The sequence below is a fragment of the Pteropus medius genome, unplaced genomic scaffold, assembly GCF_902729225.1.
Source record: "Pteropus medius unplaced genomic scaffold, Ma_sr-lr_union100, whole genome shotgun sequence".
NCBI classification, from domain to species: domain Eukaryota; kingdom Metazoa; phylum Chordata; class Mammalia; order Chiroptera; family Pteropodidae; genus Pteropus; species Pteropus medius.
Genome location: NW_024349224.1, coordinates 8,318,009 through 8,334,474, shown reverse-complemented (window position 1 = coordinate 8,334,474; position 16,466 = coordinate 8,318,009). Strand labels below are relative to the sequence as shown.

General features: G+C 52.9%; 1 protein-coding gene and 1 pseudogene across 1 annotated transcript; both read right to left on the bottom strand.

The window, feature by feature from the left end:
• Positions 1 to 2,889: 2,889 nt before the first annotated feature.
• LOC120617446 (uncharacterized) lies at positions 2,890 to 3,008 on the bottom strand (annotated as a pseudogene).
• Positions 3,009 to 4,113: 1,105 nt separating this feature from the next.
• Positions 4,114 to 15,461, bottom strand: CX3CL1 (C-X3-C motif chemokine ligand 1). The gene is given in 4 exon segments (XM_039880958.1): positions 4,114 to 6,711; positions 6,714 to 7,279; positions 9,152 to 9,272; positions 15,180 to 15,461. Coding segments are annotated over 4 exon segments (1,281 nt in total). The 5' UTR covers positions 15,250 to 15,461; the 3' UTR covers positions 4,114 to 6,187.
• Between the last annotated feature and the right edge of the window lie 1,005 nt (positions 15,462 to 16,466).

Below are 16,466 nucleotides of genomic sequence, written 5' to 3'. Positions count from 1 at the left end.
GTCGGCAGCTAGAACTATGCTAAAATGCCCAGTTGCTGTGAGGACAGGCCCAGGTAACCCCGTCTGGGCTTCTGGGCTTAGAAGATACACGAAAAACTGGTTGATTTCGATCGTCTAGTGAATAGCTAGTTCTCAGTAATTAATATTCTTCCTTCTATTTAGTTCCTCATCTGCCGAAGTGATCAGCAGCATATCTGGACCATTAAAACTCCCAAGTGCCAATGTACTTCAGAGAAACTACAAAACCCTTCTTCTTTTCAACTCCAGTGGGAATTCCAAAATAAATCCATAGACATCTAGCCAAGCTAAGTTTGACCTTTGTCCTGTCTGCAAGGAGAGTGAATGAAGAGGGCCGAGCTATGTAATGGAAAGCTTATTTATCCCAGTTAAGGAATGTTTTCAAGCCTTTTAATAGCATCGTGCTGGTCACCGACAAGTCACTTCTATTGAGTCCAAAGAACAAGGTACTTTTTCTTCTTAGTTGCTCTATCAGGCAGGATAAGCAAGATTATGCTACAATAACAACTAATCTCAAACTCTCAGGGGCTTAAAACCACAAAGGTTCATTGCTTCCGCATAGATTAGCTGGGGCTCTTTTCATGGTTAGAGCCCTGAGTCATCCTCACTCTGGGACCCAAGATAATGATTCCCTCATTTTCTGCTATGTGGCCAGGGGCTGGGCCAGAGGAATTAAACGTTTTCTTACCAGCAATTAAATGTTTGAATCTTGTGACACTCGTCACCTCCACTCTCAGCTCACCAGCCAGGACTGGTCATTTGGCCCCCACAAACCCCAAGGGGACAGAAGAGCAGCTCTTACATGTGCCTGGGGGAAGCAAGCTGGAAATATTTGGGGAGACTGACTAGTGCAGTCTCCAAGGGCTTGAAAACAAAGAAACTTTCGTTTCTGTCCAAGTCTAAGATTCAAACAGCTTGCTAGTCTGGCTTTAATTAGTTGGGTTTCATGAGTTTTGACCTTGCCAAATTCAAAAGCAATTTAGAGGAGAAAAGTTATATTGACTTGAATGGCATCTTTTAGCTGATGGGAAAAAACATAAGAACTATTCTTATCTGCATAATGACACCATGACATTTCTTCACTCTACTTTGCTGAAAACTAAGAAGACCGTGGTGTTTTTATTTTTTATTTTCATAGAGATTTTATAATTCTATAGTCTTGTTTGAGAATCCAATAACAAAAACCAATGGAAATAGGACGTTTCAAATGCCTGGAAACACCTACTTCATAGTCGCAGGTTCTATTGACCCAGAGCCCCCTAGGAGCATGTCATTTTTCTAAGTGTTTAGCAAGGATTATCTCATGGCACCTCACCCACGAGGTGCGTTGTTATTGTCCCCACTCTACAGAACTGCAAACTGAGGTCCAGAGAGGTTAAGCAACTTGCCCAAAGTCACACAACCAGAGATCCCATGTTATATTCCACTCTTGTATTGCTAAAAAGCAAGATGCCTGCTACAAATGATTCTATTCTGTCCTCGGGGAGCAATGGATCCCGTGAAGGTAAGAGAGGGGCCTCTTTTCCAAAACATGCACTGCTCTAGACTTCTCCTGGGTTCAGAGGCACTCCACCCCACCCCAAGTTCAGTGAGGTTAAGGCCATCCGCATGGGGCCCGCAGCTTGGGAAAGCCAACCTGGCACTAGATGTTTTTTAAATTTCTAGCAGCTGAAACATTATTCGGGAAAACATGTGACTGAGCAGAAGCGAATGGGTTCTCCTGCATTCTTGTACACACAGGAGCAACAGGGCATGTGTATACATGTACACACACACACACACACACACACACACACACACACACACTGTGGCTCTCAGGGGCCTATTATTCAGCCTTACGCTGGAAATTCCCAGCCATTCATTTCTGTGTTTTTCTGCCTGGCCTCACCCTTTTGGGGAATGTGCAGAGGACACAGGGCAGGGAAGGGGGACTAAAGGCACAGGGCAGAGAGTGAGAAGGTAGTAGGTAGGTAACTACTGCCCAAGCTTTGGGTGAGAGTGGGGTGACCGGGTGCAGGGGGGGCCTCTAAAACTTTGGCTAGGTGCCAAATCCCCTAATTTGGAGGGCAGTGCAGGGCAGAGTGAGGCCAGAGGGTAGGAAGGAGGTGGAGAAGGAGACAATGGCTTGAAGGTACAGATTCTCAGCTCTTCTACCCCTAAAGTCTAAAATCATTAGGTCTGAAGTGGGTCTCAGGGGTCTGTAGTTTTAAGAATGTGTGGCTCACACTTTCAGAAACAGTGATTAAAGTTCAAGTGCTGGAAAAAGACTTTGGGTCATATCCCAGTTCTGCAACTCACAGGCTGTGTGACTTTGGGCAAGTCAGGAATCCTTTGATCATCGGTAAGATGAGGATCCTCATACATAAAGAATTTAACACATTGCCTGGCATGTGGTAAACATTAAATAAATAATAGCTATTTATTATTATTATTATTATTACTATTATTATTATTGTTATTATTTCCAGAGCCCTGACAGTCCTATCAGAGATTTCAGAGGACTCCAAGTCTCCATCAAACTCTGCATTAATTGTGAAATCACTTCAGCCAAAGTTTAGCTCTGCAGCTGAAGAAGAAAATAAAACACAAACACTGCAGGATCCCTGGGGACCTGCTCCAGACAGAGCCAGGATGCAGGTTTCCCGTCCTCTCCGTGTCTTCCTGAGCAGGAAGGGTTATGACCTTAAGAACACGATTAAAAGACAGATAAATAAATATATAAATATAAATATAAATATAAATATAAATATAAAGTATATATTTATATTTATATAAATAAATACATATATATATATTTTGGTATGTGAGGCAACCCTTGGTTGACCTCATGGATTGCAAGGATCTTGTCAGTTTACAATCCCTTATTTTTTAAGCCTACAGCACCTGATCTTCCTAGGTGGTCTCCCATCCAAGTACTAACCAGGCCCGATCCTGCTTAGCTTCCGAGAGCAGATGGGATTGGGCTTGTTCAGGGTGGCATGGCCGTAGACTGAGATAAATATTTTCATTTCAAAGCCTCTGTTGGTGTTTCATGTTGCTGGAAAGATAGGGTTTGGCAGGTAGTGAAATGAGGGACGCTAGCAGAGTATAAGGGAAATCATGAGCCCATCATGGTCTGTTTTTCCTTGTCCTGCTTCTGATGGAGACTCGGGCTCAGAGAAAAACATCCTTACCATATGGAATCAAGAGAATGGTGATGATAAATGGCAGTGAGATGGCCACAGTGTCCAGGAGCACCGAGGGGTAGAGGTCTCATCCTGGCCTACCCCATTTCAGGCAGCAGCTGCTGCTCAGGCCCTGCCCATCATCATCCTGTCATCCTGGGGCTGATGCCACCCCAGTTGGGTCACTTGAGACAACGTAGAAAAGTGAGTTTATGTTTCCTTATTTTTACATGATGCCTCTGTCTTTTTACAGCACCGTGTAAACATAGGACCTAAGATGCCATTGATTGCAAGACATTCTGATATTTAATGAACTAATAAAGAGACAGAGACCTGTCAATTAAACTATAATAAGCCATTGATCATAAGACTAATCCTGATTCCAAAGATGTCACGATGCTGAAAAAAGATGTACATCTTACAATCCATGAAATACTATATAACAGTAGGAGGGACTTGGCCTGTGGCACCTCGTGCAGGTCCCAACCTACACGACTGTACATAGCAGCTCTTAGGACGCCACCCCAGGACACTGGAGGGCTGAGGGGCCACCAGGAGGTTCGTCCTTGGGTAATAGCTATGACTACCCAAATCCCTTGAGAAGTAGTCCCTCTTCGATCTTTATCTGGACCAGGAATGAGTCAAGGTAGCGAAGGGGAAGATGTGGCTTGGTTTGCTCCCATGGGTCACCAGGTCACTAATGGAGATACCAAGGCCTCCCACGGCTGCGAGGAGCAGAGCCAGGCCAGAGGCTTGACCCTCTTCACCTTCATCCCCAGGGCCCCTTTTCCTGCTAACTGCACAATTTCCTGCCACTCTGAGCCACAGGAGCTGGAGACTGGAGTCTCCAGGGCTGACCCAGGGAGTCCCGTCCCCTCCCTCGTCCCATCCCTCCTAACACTTTCAGCCCGCCCTAGAAAAAGCACCTTTATTTGATTCACAAGACTTTTCAATTTTATTAGTAAAATACAAAATGGCACAGACATTGGTGATAGGGATGGAAAAGCAAAAGGATCAATCAACTCCTTCTAAAGTCCTTCCCAAACTGTCCTTGTCCGTGTCCTGTTTGGGGGAACTAACAAAGTTTGTGGAAAGGGGACCAGCTTCCCCAGCTGCTTCCTTACAAAGGAAGGGACCTCCATCATGGGCACCCCATTCCTTGAAGGCTCTCTGCAGGGAAGAGCCTCCTAAAGTGCATTCAGACTTGCTGTCTCCTTCTCTGAGCTGTCAGTGTGTCCCCTGCTCAAGCCGGGCGAACAGCAGGGATCATGCCCAGTGGGGGACGCAGAGGACCCAGTCTTCCCCCTGGGGACCAGGGCTGTGTTTGCTTCCTCTGAGTAGCCCTCTGTGAAGGAATATGTCACCTGTACCTGAAGGAAACCCAGCCCATGGGCAGCTTTTCAGACGTGAGGGCAAGGGTCACCTTGGGGGCCATCAGAGGGAGGTGGGGAGCTACCACCAGGAGCCCTGAGCGGTGAGGCCTGCAGGTCTAGCTCTGACCATCGGGCACTGGTCAGCCTGGTCAGCCTGCGGCCCGCCCAGGCCTGCCTGAGTCCTCAGGAGCCAAAGGGAACCCCCGACTCCATGCCCACAGCTTTCCTTCTGCCGTGAGACCTTCCTCGCAGGACAGAGTACCTTTCAGAAATACACCTGGGGACTTCAGGTTTCCGTGGTGGAGTCTGATCTCACCTGGCCCTGCCTGCGGTGGGGGCAAAGGTGAAGGGAGGAGATCTTGTAGCGAAGAGAAGCGGACAAGGTACCCGGGCCACAGGAAAGAAAGAGCAAATGCTGGACTTAAGTCCCTGGCGCAGAGGGTGACGGCTTCCTGCAGCCTCTCCTTGGCTCCTTTTGTGTGTCTTGGCCTTCCGGGGAGCCGACAAGCTTCCCCTCCTCCTTCGGCCTGTCACATGCCACCCAGGCTGTCTCAGTGGCCCTGTAAGCCAGGTGGACACAAAGAAGGGCTGTCCTCAAAGTTGGGGAGAGGCCTTCAACATTAGCCTCTGCCCCGGAGGTACCCCAGCCTGGCCGCCACTACGGGGGCCCACAGTGCTAACTCCCTCCAACAGGGCAGAGCTGCACTGTCAGATCGCGCCCCCCGCCCCGGCAGGCCCCCCAGGTTGCAGAGCCCACCGATGTGCCATGGTCATCAGTTATCAGAGACTGGCTCAGGGGTCTCTGGACCAACTGGTGATGCCCGTCAGGAGTACAGGTTATTGCCACATATTGGGCGATCCTCTTTCCTTTCACCGATGGGAAACCAGAGGTATGAATGCCTTGTCGAGTCGGTGGTGGGCCCGGGACTAGAACCCCAGCCTTCGCGTTCAGAGTCTATGTTCTTGCTCTGCACAGCACGGACAGAGGGGGGCGGGGGGCTAGTCAAAGCCACTGGGTAACGTCATCTCCCCTTCCCATGACCCCTAACTGAGGGCAGAGTCTTCACCAGGAAGCAGTGCCAGGAAACACCACACTAGCCTCATGCAAGAAAGGACAGGTCCCCGGCTGGGGCGTGGGCTCTATACAGGGGACAGGGGAGATAGCACCGCAGGGAGCCGGGGTGACTGGTGACTGCAGGGGGCCAAGAGACACGATGAGGTCAGAGGGCGTGGGGCAAAGGGCCTGGCCTGAGGCTCCTTTGTCAGGTGGGATGATGGAGGAACGCACGCACGCACGCGTGGGCCAGAGGGGCTGGGCATTCAATAAATAATTGTTTGTTGGGGCGGGGACGGTATCAAAGGGAACCTCTAACCAGCCAGCAGCAGCAGAGAGTTAGTTCTGACTCGGAGACATCGGAGTGAATTGTGGAGGTCACACACCCTGTCTCCAGTAGGTCGAGGGTGATCGTGGGGTATGCCTAGGAGCTGGGGTCAGTCTTACCTGGAGGGTTCTGCCTCCCTGCTTTGACCATCCCCTGCTCAGGCCAGGCCCTTGAGGGATGGTGGGAGTGAGGATTGGGGGACCCCTGGCGGCTGTTGAGTGGAACATTTGGAAACAGGCGGGTGGGGAGCTCACACTGGCACCAGGACATACGAGTTACTGCCACAGCTCCGGGGGACGTAGCGAAGCCCCTCCACCATGTCCCCTGCCATCTTGCGGGGACAGCCCTGCAGGCTCTGGTAGGCAAACATGGCCATCCCCAAGCAGAAGAGGAGGCCGAGGAAGGCCAGCAGCCCCACTGCCTGCCTCCGGGTGGCCGCCGGGGAGTCAGGGACGGGGGTGGAGATGACACCCAGACTCTGGGAGTCCATGGTGGTATGGATTGTCTCCCTGGAGAATGGGCTGCCTGTGGCCACTGACTCCCTGCTGGGGGCCCCTTCAGAGGAGAAAGGGACCACAGAGACATGGGGCTTGCTGCTGGGCTCCCTGAGAGCATGCGTGTGGGCTGAAATGGGACCCATCTCCCTGGGCCCTATAGAGTTCTCTGGCATGGGATTCTGTCCCTTGGTCCACGCAGGCCCAATATTGTCTTCTGGGGCTGTGTGGGAAATGGTGGGGGCCTGGGTGGAGGGGGTCTGGGTGGGGGAGGGCCTGGGGTGGAGGGGCCTGGGGTGGAGGGGGCCCTGGGGTGGAGGGGCCCAAGTGAGGGGCCCGGGGTGGGGAGGGTCTGGGTGGGAGGGGCCTGGGTGGAGGGGGCCTGGGTGGAGGGGTCCTCAGAGGCCTTCCCCTCAGCCTGGAGGTCCGATCCAGGTTGGTAGGCAGCAGAACTCTGCCAAGACGTGGCGCTGGTGACGGCAGCTGAGTCGTGAAGCTCGGTTCTCTCTGGTCCAGCTGGAGGCCCTCCATCTGGAGCCTTCGAAACGGTGGGGGACCTGGGCCCCCAGGAACCAGCCACTCCTGTTGGCAGCTCTGGGGAAGTCTCCAAGGTCCCGTGCACCTCCTGGCTACTGCTTTCCCCGGTGGCTCTGGGCTCTGAGACCGCAGACCTGTCCGTTCCCCTGGCAGCCAGGGTGCTCCTGGGCTCAGCCATGCTGCCGATCTGCTTCTCAAATGTGCTGCCATTTTGAATCCGAGCAGCCTGGCGGTCTAGGTGCTCCATGGCTTCCTGGACCCATTCCGCTTTGGGATCGGCACATAAAAGTTTGTGCTTCACGGTCTCCAAGCTACAAGGAAGGAAGACAGAGACCCAGTGATGCCCAGATGCCATGTGGAGTAGGAGCGCCACCTCTGCAGGTGGACAGACCTGGCTGGAAACCCTGCTGCCATCACTCATTGGCTACGAGCTGTGAGCTTAGCTGCAGCAGCTAGACCTCTGGAACCTCTGTGTCCTCACCTTAGAGGTAGAGATAAGATGCCTACCCTTCTACAGAAAAACTAGGACTGATGGGATTCTCGAGATGCAGAATTTTTCATGAAAGCCCTGCCAAACGGGAACAATTTGGTCACCCTACTTCTGTGTTATTGTAAAAAATAAATCGTGTAAAGCACCTGGCTCAGAGTAGGACACCAGTAATAGCTGAAAATAATAATAATGTTAATATTGTCATTACCATTAAGGCAGGTGTTCTGGTCTGATTGGGAGAAGTTCCAGGTGTTCTCTGCCACCAGGTGTGTGGGGGGAAGAGAGCTCCATGGTGGGGTCTCCTTACTCTAGAAAGGACCCAATGTCACAGTGTCCTCTTCCACCTCTCACTCAGTTACAGGCTGCCCTCTGGACCTCTACCTTTCTCTCCCAGGTGTGTGTCCTCGTGTTGAAAAGGCACCTAGTGAGCTACAGCTACACATATGGTGACTCCAGTGGGCCTCTGAGTGCCACCCGAATCCTGAGCTTCCTTTGAAGCTGTGTGTGGCTGGTTCACTGTCAAGACCACGGCTCAGAGCTGACTGAGGCCCTTGGCCTGTGTTTTGCATTTTGCCTACTTAAACCTCACACCCATCCTGCAAGGTGGCTACCTCGATCATGATCATCCCCATTTTGCAGATGAGAATACCATAGGCTCCGGGAGGGAACGTAAACGCGTCCGGCCTCAGCATGAAGCCAGCGGGGCCCAGGAAGCAAGTGCGATCCTGCAGGCCTCACGGGCACCAGCGTGAGGTCTCCCCCCACCCCTGCTCCTCCGACTTCCCCTTCGCCTAGAAAACAGAAGCAAACGTGAGGGAGCCCAAGGCCGGGGGAGGAACTGAGCCTGGAAGGCTGAGCAGAGAGCTCAGGCAGCAGCGCACATGCCCCTCTTAGTGACTGCCCAGTCGACGGGACAATGGCCTATTTCCTGTGGCTAAACCCATACTTCAGAGGCCACTGACTCAGATCCAGAGGCCTCTGGATTTGGCTGTCTCTGCTTTAGGGCCCAAAGGTGAGTCCTGGAGGAAAGCTTCAGGGCTGGATGCTTGGGCAGTACCCAAGAGAAGCCCCAGAGGAGCAAGCAACCGAGATGGACAGGGGTCGCCACAGCCAGGGGAAATGGTGGCTGGGCTCCACTCCTGCCCAAAGTCTCATAGGGATCCTGTTTCCTCATCCGTCAAACGGAGATAGTAATCTCTGCCTCTCCTATTGCCACCGGCTTCTGGGCCCCCTGCCAAGCTCTTTGGCTACATTATCACCTTTTATTCTCCCAACTACCAATTTTACAGATAAGAAAACTAAGGCATAGAGGGCAGACAATGTGACCAGGGCCACTCAGCCTGTAAGTGGCTAAACCTGAATTTTGCAGCACATCTGTTGGATTCTGGACCCTGCCTTTTGTGACTACCATGCTTTACCACCCCATGACGTCCAGCAGGTTTGAGCGCTGCATAGAACACACTTTGGCCCAGGATAAGTTACCACCCTCGGTGGCTGATCTGAGCCACAGGCCATGCAGGAAGCCTCTCCCCACCTTTGCCATGTGGTCAGCGAGGGGGCCAGCAGGCCAGGAGCAGGATGCCCTTGGCCAGGCACTGGGTGGGAGTGGAAGGATGTGGACATAGATTAGCAGAGGCCTGGGACTGTCCCCAGGGCTTGACAGGAATGCAGAAGCTGAAAGGGCAGTACCTACATGATGGCGGGTTTGCCGCAAGACGGTTGATTTCGTCGGTAGGCGAATAGACGATCCAAGGGGATCTTCGAGATCATGTTGTTGCATGTGGTGTTGCATTTCTTCACACCGTGGTGCTGTCCTGAGCCCACGGACAGTCCAGTCAGCAGGACTGTCCGTGGACATCTGGCTTCGCAGCCCCATGCCAGCTTGTCCCAGCCACACCACCCGAGCCAGACTCGAGGCCCTGCACACCCGGCCTTCAGGGCCCTTGACCTCAGCCTCCCCCTGGCCCTCCTTCCCGGCCCGGTCCCTGGCCAAACCTGTCCATGCCTCAGTTTCCCCACCTGTAAAATAGGGGCAATGATAGTATCTACCTCATAGGGCTGTTGTCAGGATTCATGAATTGTTACTTATAAAGCTCTCATTGCCTGGCACGTAGTAAGTGTCCAGTTTGAAAATTTAAGTTGCTGTAGTTGGTCCGTTGTAAATGGGCGGAGGAGTCTGAGAGTGACAGTGATCTGCCTGAGGTCACACACCCAGCAAGCGACAGAACAAGCTCCCCTCCCAAGCTTGGCTCCCGTCACGGCTCCTAGACCGGTGGTGCTGCCCATCGCCCCCTCCCCCACTGCCCTTACCCCAATAATTCACCTGCTCAATTATCACCACCCCCATACACACACCTCACCCTTCCCTCTCAAGCTGGTCCGTGCTCATAGATTGCCACAACCTCTAAGACGCACCCAAACTTCTCTCCATCCAAACCTCACGTGCCCACCTGTGACATGGACACACGCACACACACACCAGCAAACACGATGGAATATCTATATATTCCATCTGGCAGGTATATATATATGCCCCCCACACAAACACATGAAGGCACACATCCAACCAGGCACGTGTAGTAGAGCATAAGAATTTTTAAATGAACAAGTACGACCACCTTTCAAAGTGGTGGTGGAAGGTGTGCTGCATAGACCACCTTTCGTTCTGCCAGGATGAGTTTGGGGAGAAATTGCTGAGAGGAACTAACTGAATCGGCCATTTGGAATTCCCAGGGCAAGCTGGAGGGGCAGGAGTAGGGAGGAGGGATGGAGATGGGAGGTGTGCATGGGTCGGGGCGGAGTGGGTGGGCAGGGGCCTACAGATGGCTGGCTACCACACGGAGCCAGAGGGAAACCCAGAATGACTCAACACACAGTCAACAACTCAAATATTTTCTACGAACATTTGAAGCTGTTTGTATTGCATTTCTGCCTTCCCCTTCCCCTAAAATCTCCAGCAAAATTTACTTTGCTCAGTGTGAACTGGGAAGGGATATGTAAAAAATGAGGAAGAGTCTGAGTTTCAGTTCTAGGTCAAGGTCATATACAGCAGAAACAAGACCCCAGAGAATTTTGCAAAAATCTAGAGGCCGGGACTTCCAGCACAGTGGAGTCAAGAGAGCAAACTGATCTTGTCCAGTTCTGTGGGGCCTTGAGAGGCCCCAGTTGATCCCTAGGCTTCACCAAAACATGCATTGCTCATGCGCAAATGCTTACATGTAAGTGGACATACAAATATGAATGAGTAGCTCCCCAGAGGGGTGGGAGGTAGGGGAGGAGGCCTCCCAGCAGCTGGTCCCTGAGTCACTGACTGCCCTTCTCTTTTAGGAACTAGGATGTGAAAGTCACCCTGTACCCTCCTCCTCTCCAAGTGAGACCTCAGAATGACTCAGCTGCAGCCACCCCTGGACCCGCTGAGGAGAGCCAGGAGGCAGGACCCTTGAACCGGTCTGGCAGGTATCTTCCTGGGGATGCTCCAGAGAAACGGAGCCCCTGGGTGACCTGGAACCAGCAGAAGTCTGCCTGGTGGGCAGGTGGGATAAGCTAGGTAAGGTCAGTTTGCTCTCTGAACCCTGCTGCCCGGGGATGGGGGAGGCTACTGCCCACCTCTGGGATTTAAAGAGCCACAAAGTCAGCCTGTCTCTAAAGTCCCCACCTTCCACCAAGGTGCCTGAAGGCCCTTGGCCAGGTAGTCTCTGTTCTTGGTCCTGTCTGGGGGAGCTTGTGGAACTAACCTAAGAAAGCTTTTCTTTCCTGTAATGAGAGGTAATGCCTCCAGCCAGCCAGCCATTTATTATCTACCATATATGAGTTTCAGGAGGGCAGGGGTCACATCTGCCTTGGTGTCACAGTATTTCCCAGCATCCAGCATTAGGTGGATACTCAAAAAATATTCACTTAATGAAATAATGTCTCAATCTACTATCCCTCCACCCTCCTCCCCATCCACCCTTCCATTCATTTATCTGCCCCCTCTTATTAATCCTTCACCCATCCCCCCACCACCCACCTCTCTGCCTCCCACTCATTCCTACTCACTTACTCATTTCATCTACATCCCCACTCACCCATCCCCACCGCCTGTTCGTCTCCTGCTAAATGTTAATCCTTCCATTCCGTCGCTCCGTCCAAATCCATCCGTCAATCCGTCATCCCGTCAACTGTCAAATCCATCCCATCCGTCCATCGACTCATCATCCGTCCGTCCAAATCCATCCATCCATCAATCGCTCCGTCCAGCTAAATCCGTCGTCGACTGTCATCCATCCATCAAATCCGTCCATCACCCATCCATCCCGTCCATCCGTCATCAAATCCAATAATCAATCCATCCGTCCGTCAATCAAATCCATCAAATCAAATCGTCCGTCATCCAACTAATCAATCAATATCAATCCATCCGTCCATCCGTCAATCCCAAAATGAAATCATCCATCCATCTACATCGAGTTCCTGATTCAATGACAGCGTTTGATTGCTTTTGGTGTCTATAGGAACTCAATAGGTGCGATTGCTGAGCTTATAAAGAACATTTCAATCCAAATAGACGCTATCAGATTACTGTGTTTACTCAGTTAACTGACAAATACTGAGGCTCCCTCTTGCCAGGTCCTGTGAGGCATAGTGGGATGAGCGAGGCCCGTCTCTGCCCTTGGAAGTCTCCTCGCTTGATGGGCAGCTAAGATACACCCACAAAGTATCAGAGCTTTTCTTAGTTGAGCACCCACTATGTGCTGGAGCCTGTGCTTAGCATATGCACATCTGCTCTTGTTAATTTCCAAAAACCCTTGCAAAGGGAGTATTGTTATTCCTGTTTTACAGATGCAGAAGCTGAGAATCAGAGAAGTTAAATGACTTGCTCAAGGTCGCACAGTTGCTAAGTGGCAGATCTCGTTTTCCCTCCAGCCCCTAGACACCACTTTTCTAGGCTGCCTTAAACACCAGGTAGAAACACCTTTTTCCAGAACATACCCCAAACGTGTTGGGGTTTACATGAGAGAGACCACTCCCAACTGCCCAGTGATCAGGGGAGGCTTTTGGATGGGGTGCCCTTTAGGCTGGACCTCAAGGACTACTAAGAGGCTTTACGGACAGGAAGACATAGGAATGTTCTGGGTCTTTGGGGAAGGTGATAGAGAAAGGGCTTGTGTGTCCTGGGTGATTCACTTAGGCTTTCTGAGCCTCGATTGCCTTGCCTATAAAATGGACCTGGTAATACCTGTTTCACAGGGTGGTTGTGAAAATAAAGATTTTTAAATATCTGGAGCCTTCGAGCAGGGCTTCCTCAACCGCAAACACCACGGACATTCTGGACCAGATAGTTCTCTGTGGTGGGGGCCGTCCTGTGTGGGATGTTTGGCAGCAGCCCTGGCTTCTACCCACTAGATGCCTGAGCCCTGCCCCGCCCCCAACAAAAACGGTGGGACATTCGCAACCACCAAAAATGTCTCCAGAAATTGCCAGATGTCCCCTGAGGGACAAATCTCCCACTGAGGACCACTGCCCTGGAGATCCACGTGGCCTCCTCCCCTGCCTGCTTGACTGACCATAGGGAGCCTAACCCTTTGCTGAGGTACACCTCCCCCACCACCCCTACCCCCTATTTTTTTAAATCACAGCATTTTTTTTCCCTTCTAACAGATCAAATCGTTTACTGATTTTGTGTACTGTCTTCTTCAGTCTAAGTTCATCACCCCGAAGGCTGGGATCTTTCGCAGTTGTAGTCACTGATATGGCCCCAGCGCCAAGAACAGTGCCTGGCACATAGTAAGTGCCCAATAAATATTTGTTGAATGAATCAACAAGGTGCACACAAGTACTTTTCGACATAGAAAATCTTAAGCAATGGAGATATAGAGGGATTTTTATTTAAATTCGGTAGGGGCTTAGATCTGACACCCTAAATTTATCCTCCTTTGCCTTCCCCATCCACCCTACCACTAATCAGGGGGGCGGGAGTTGGGGGTGACTTCAGCAGCTTCACACAGATTTTTTTTTTTCTCTTTCTTGCTGGGGCTTGAGTGGGAGTGAATGCGTCAGTGCTTGGGGAGAATTCTCTGTTCTGACTTGTATCTGCAGGTTTGTTATATAAAGCAGAGGAGCCTCCTGCCTGACACATCCCCGCATACCCACATTTGGGAACTGACGCAGCTGGTTTGCACCAGCCAGGGCAGCATCCACGAAGCCACCCCTCCCCAATCTGGGCCTCTTGGCCTCGTGGACCACCCTCTAATCCTGCAGGAGCTCTCAGGGGAGTCTCTCAGAGCCACAAATGCCAGAGTGGGTGAGGACCCCCAAGGTGGGCCTGGACAAACGCCCGCTTTTATAAGAGGAAAAACTGAGGCTCGAGAAGATTGAAATAATGTATCTCCCAGTGGTCAGTGACAGAGATTAAGGCAGGAACCTGAGGGTCCTAAAGCCTCAGGCTGCTAGATAGAGCATTCAGAGTCCCCTTTCTATCCTTGCATAGGTGGCCCCACCCCCCCACCCCACCTTAGTATAAATAATCTTCCTCCTCCCACTTCCAAAATGTCCTCTCGGGCATGGGAGCCTCACTCACGACACAGGAGGCGAGAGCTCCATTGAAAGGTGCAGTAGCTGGGACCAAAGAAGGCAAGACCCACTCAGGGCCATGGCCATGGCCATGGCAAAGCTACCTCCATCGGACTCCCCTTTTCCGGTGCTCACTATCCCCAAACACCTCAGGCCTCAGGGCTCAAGCCCAGGAAGCAGGAAGCCTCTGCCACCTCTGCCACCCCTACCCCGCTGTTCCCTGTCCCACTGGTGGGCCTTCCCCACACAGAGAGATTCGGGAGACAGTGTGCTCCATGGAGGTGTTCAGGAAACTAGAGGCTGGTTCTCATTCTCTCAGACTCGCTGTGTGCCCTCAGGCAGGCTGCCACCCTCTCTGAGCCTCGATCTGCATGATGGCCTGGGTACTCCCTGAGGTTGAGACTGACTCAGATGGTTCTCAGACGCTCTGGGGCCCACAGAGATGGTGAGCATGCGTTTGTGCTCCCTCCTGCATCCAGCCCCTCCTTCTCCTGCCCCACTTGCTGGCTGTGCATACTCAGGCCCATTTCTAAGCAGCTTTGGGCCTCCATCATGCTCATGGCAGGTGGGCTGGATACTCCATTAGGTCTCAGGCTCCAGAAAGCAAGTGACAGGACTTGCAAACATTTTCTAAACTATGCTTGGAGGAGAAAGACAGTTTCGTGGGGGAGACACAGGCAGAGGGATTGGGTCTGTAGACCACAGCAACAGTGATGAGCCACTGCCAATGACCTTGACCTCTACTGGTCCCGGGCCCCCTACTCCTGGGTGGTCTTGGAATCAGGTCAGGAGAAAGTCCCAACTGTGGCCTAGCCTGGGGCCAGGCTGAGGCTTTGGGTTACATATTAACCCTGGGAGGAGGACCAGCCCACTCTCTGCCCAGGAGCCTCCTCTGGCTGTTCCCAGCCCTGGGCCTCCTGACACCCCCACACCCGACACCCCTATGCAGCAGCTACCTTGCTCACTGGGCCAGGCAGGAGCGATCTCCAAGATGGGAAATCTTTTCTGCAGGAGGGGCAGCCCCGCATCCCTCCCCGGCACAGCCCTCAGGAGGGGGCTGCCGTGGACCTCAGCCTTTCCCAGGCAGGGGCCCTGATGTCAGGTCTGAGGGGTAAAAGTGAGGCCGGGGGCTTCCCCACCCTGCTCATGCCCATGTCCACCCCACTCACCAGCCAGCAGCATGGTCAGATGGCAGACGGCAGCCAAGCGGAGCAGCCAGGAGAAAGGTGGAAGAGCCATGGCTGAGGGTGAGCGGGGGTCCAGGCGGGGACCAGGCGGGGACCAGGCGGGGATCCAGGTAAGGCCAGGGCAGGCGGCCGGGGCCAGCGTGAGAGCTCAGTGCTGTCCCCTCGCCACTGCCTCTGCCTGAGCTCTGGGTTTTTATAATAAGCTGCTGCCACTGCCTCTGCCGCTCCCGGCCCCCCTGCAGGCAGGCGGTGGGCGGGGGAAAGGAAAGGAGCCAGTGCGCAGCGGCAGCTACTGAATTCCTCAGGATGTTGCCAAGGAACGTGGAGCCAGGCTCGGCTGGCTGGCGGGGCGCATGGGGTACTGGGCTGGCTGCTCACCAAGCTTCTCAAACCTGGACCTGCCAGGGTGGCTGGACCAGGGCTGCTAGGGTTCAAAGGGCCTTCTCTCTTCCTGTGTACCTTGTCACCTCCTTACTGGGAGCTGGAATATGACCTTGGGTCTGGCCTGGAGCCCTAGCTCCTCAGTGGACAATAAACAAAGGACAGAGGGGCCGAGGAATAGAGAGTGCTGGCTGTGAGCAAACCGAGGGGACTCAGGGCCCTGCCAGTCTGGGTGTGACAAGCTCCCATCTGGTCTAGGGGTATCCCTCCCACACCATGAAGGACTTCCAACCTTTACCCCTTAAAGCTCTAGCTCCTCGGGGACCTCGTTCATCAGTGCATCTCCCGAGTTCAACCTGGAGCCCGGCAAACGGGTTCAATACAGTAAATGCTGGCTGAAAGAACAATCCAGCTCAACTTCATAGGGACAGATGGGGAAACTGAGGCCTGGGGTGGCAGGGGGCAGAAACACCGCAGGGGTGGGGAACTGCCACAGATGAGATGACTAGGCATGAGCAGGAGCAGCTCAAGACACAGAAAAGAGCCCGGCCTCCCTGCCCCCAGCCCCCAGCCCCCACCTCTCCGTGCCACCTTTGCACCAAATCCCATCAACGCCCCTGCCCCCTGTGGAAAACACAGCTGCCACGTCCCCCAGGTGACTCAGAGCCTCTCGGCCCGTCCTCGACTCCGCAGTGTGTCCTGGAGGAGTCCTGCCTCTCTCGGGGCCTCCGTTCTCCAGCTGTGCAATGAAGGAGTTGGGTTAATCCATCCAAGAGGGCGCTTCGAAACAACGCCGCCTTTCCAGGTTCTCTCTCCCTTAGAGGTGGTGACCACAGGACCAGGAGTGACTAGCCAGCAGCTCCCACCAAACTTGTGTACGTGCCTGCA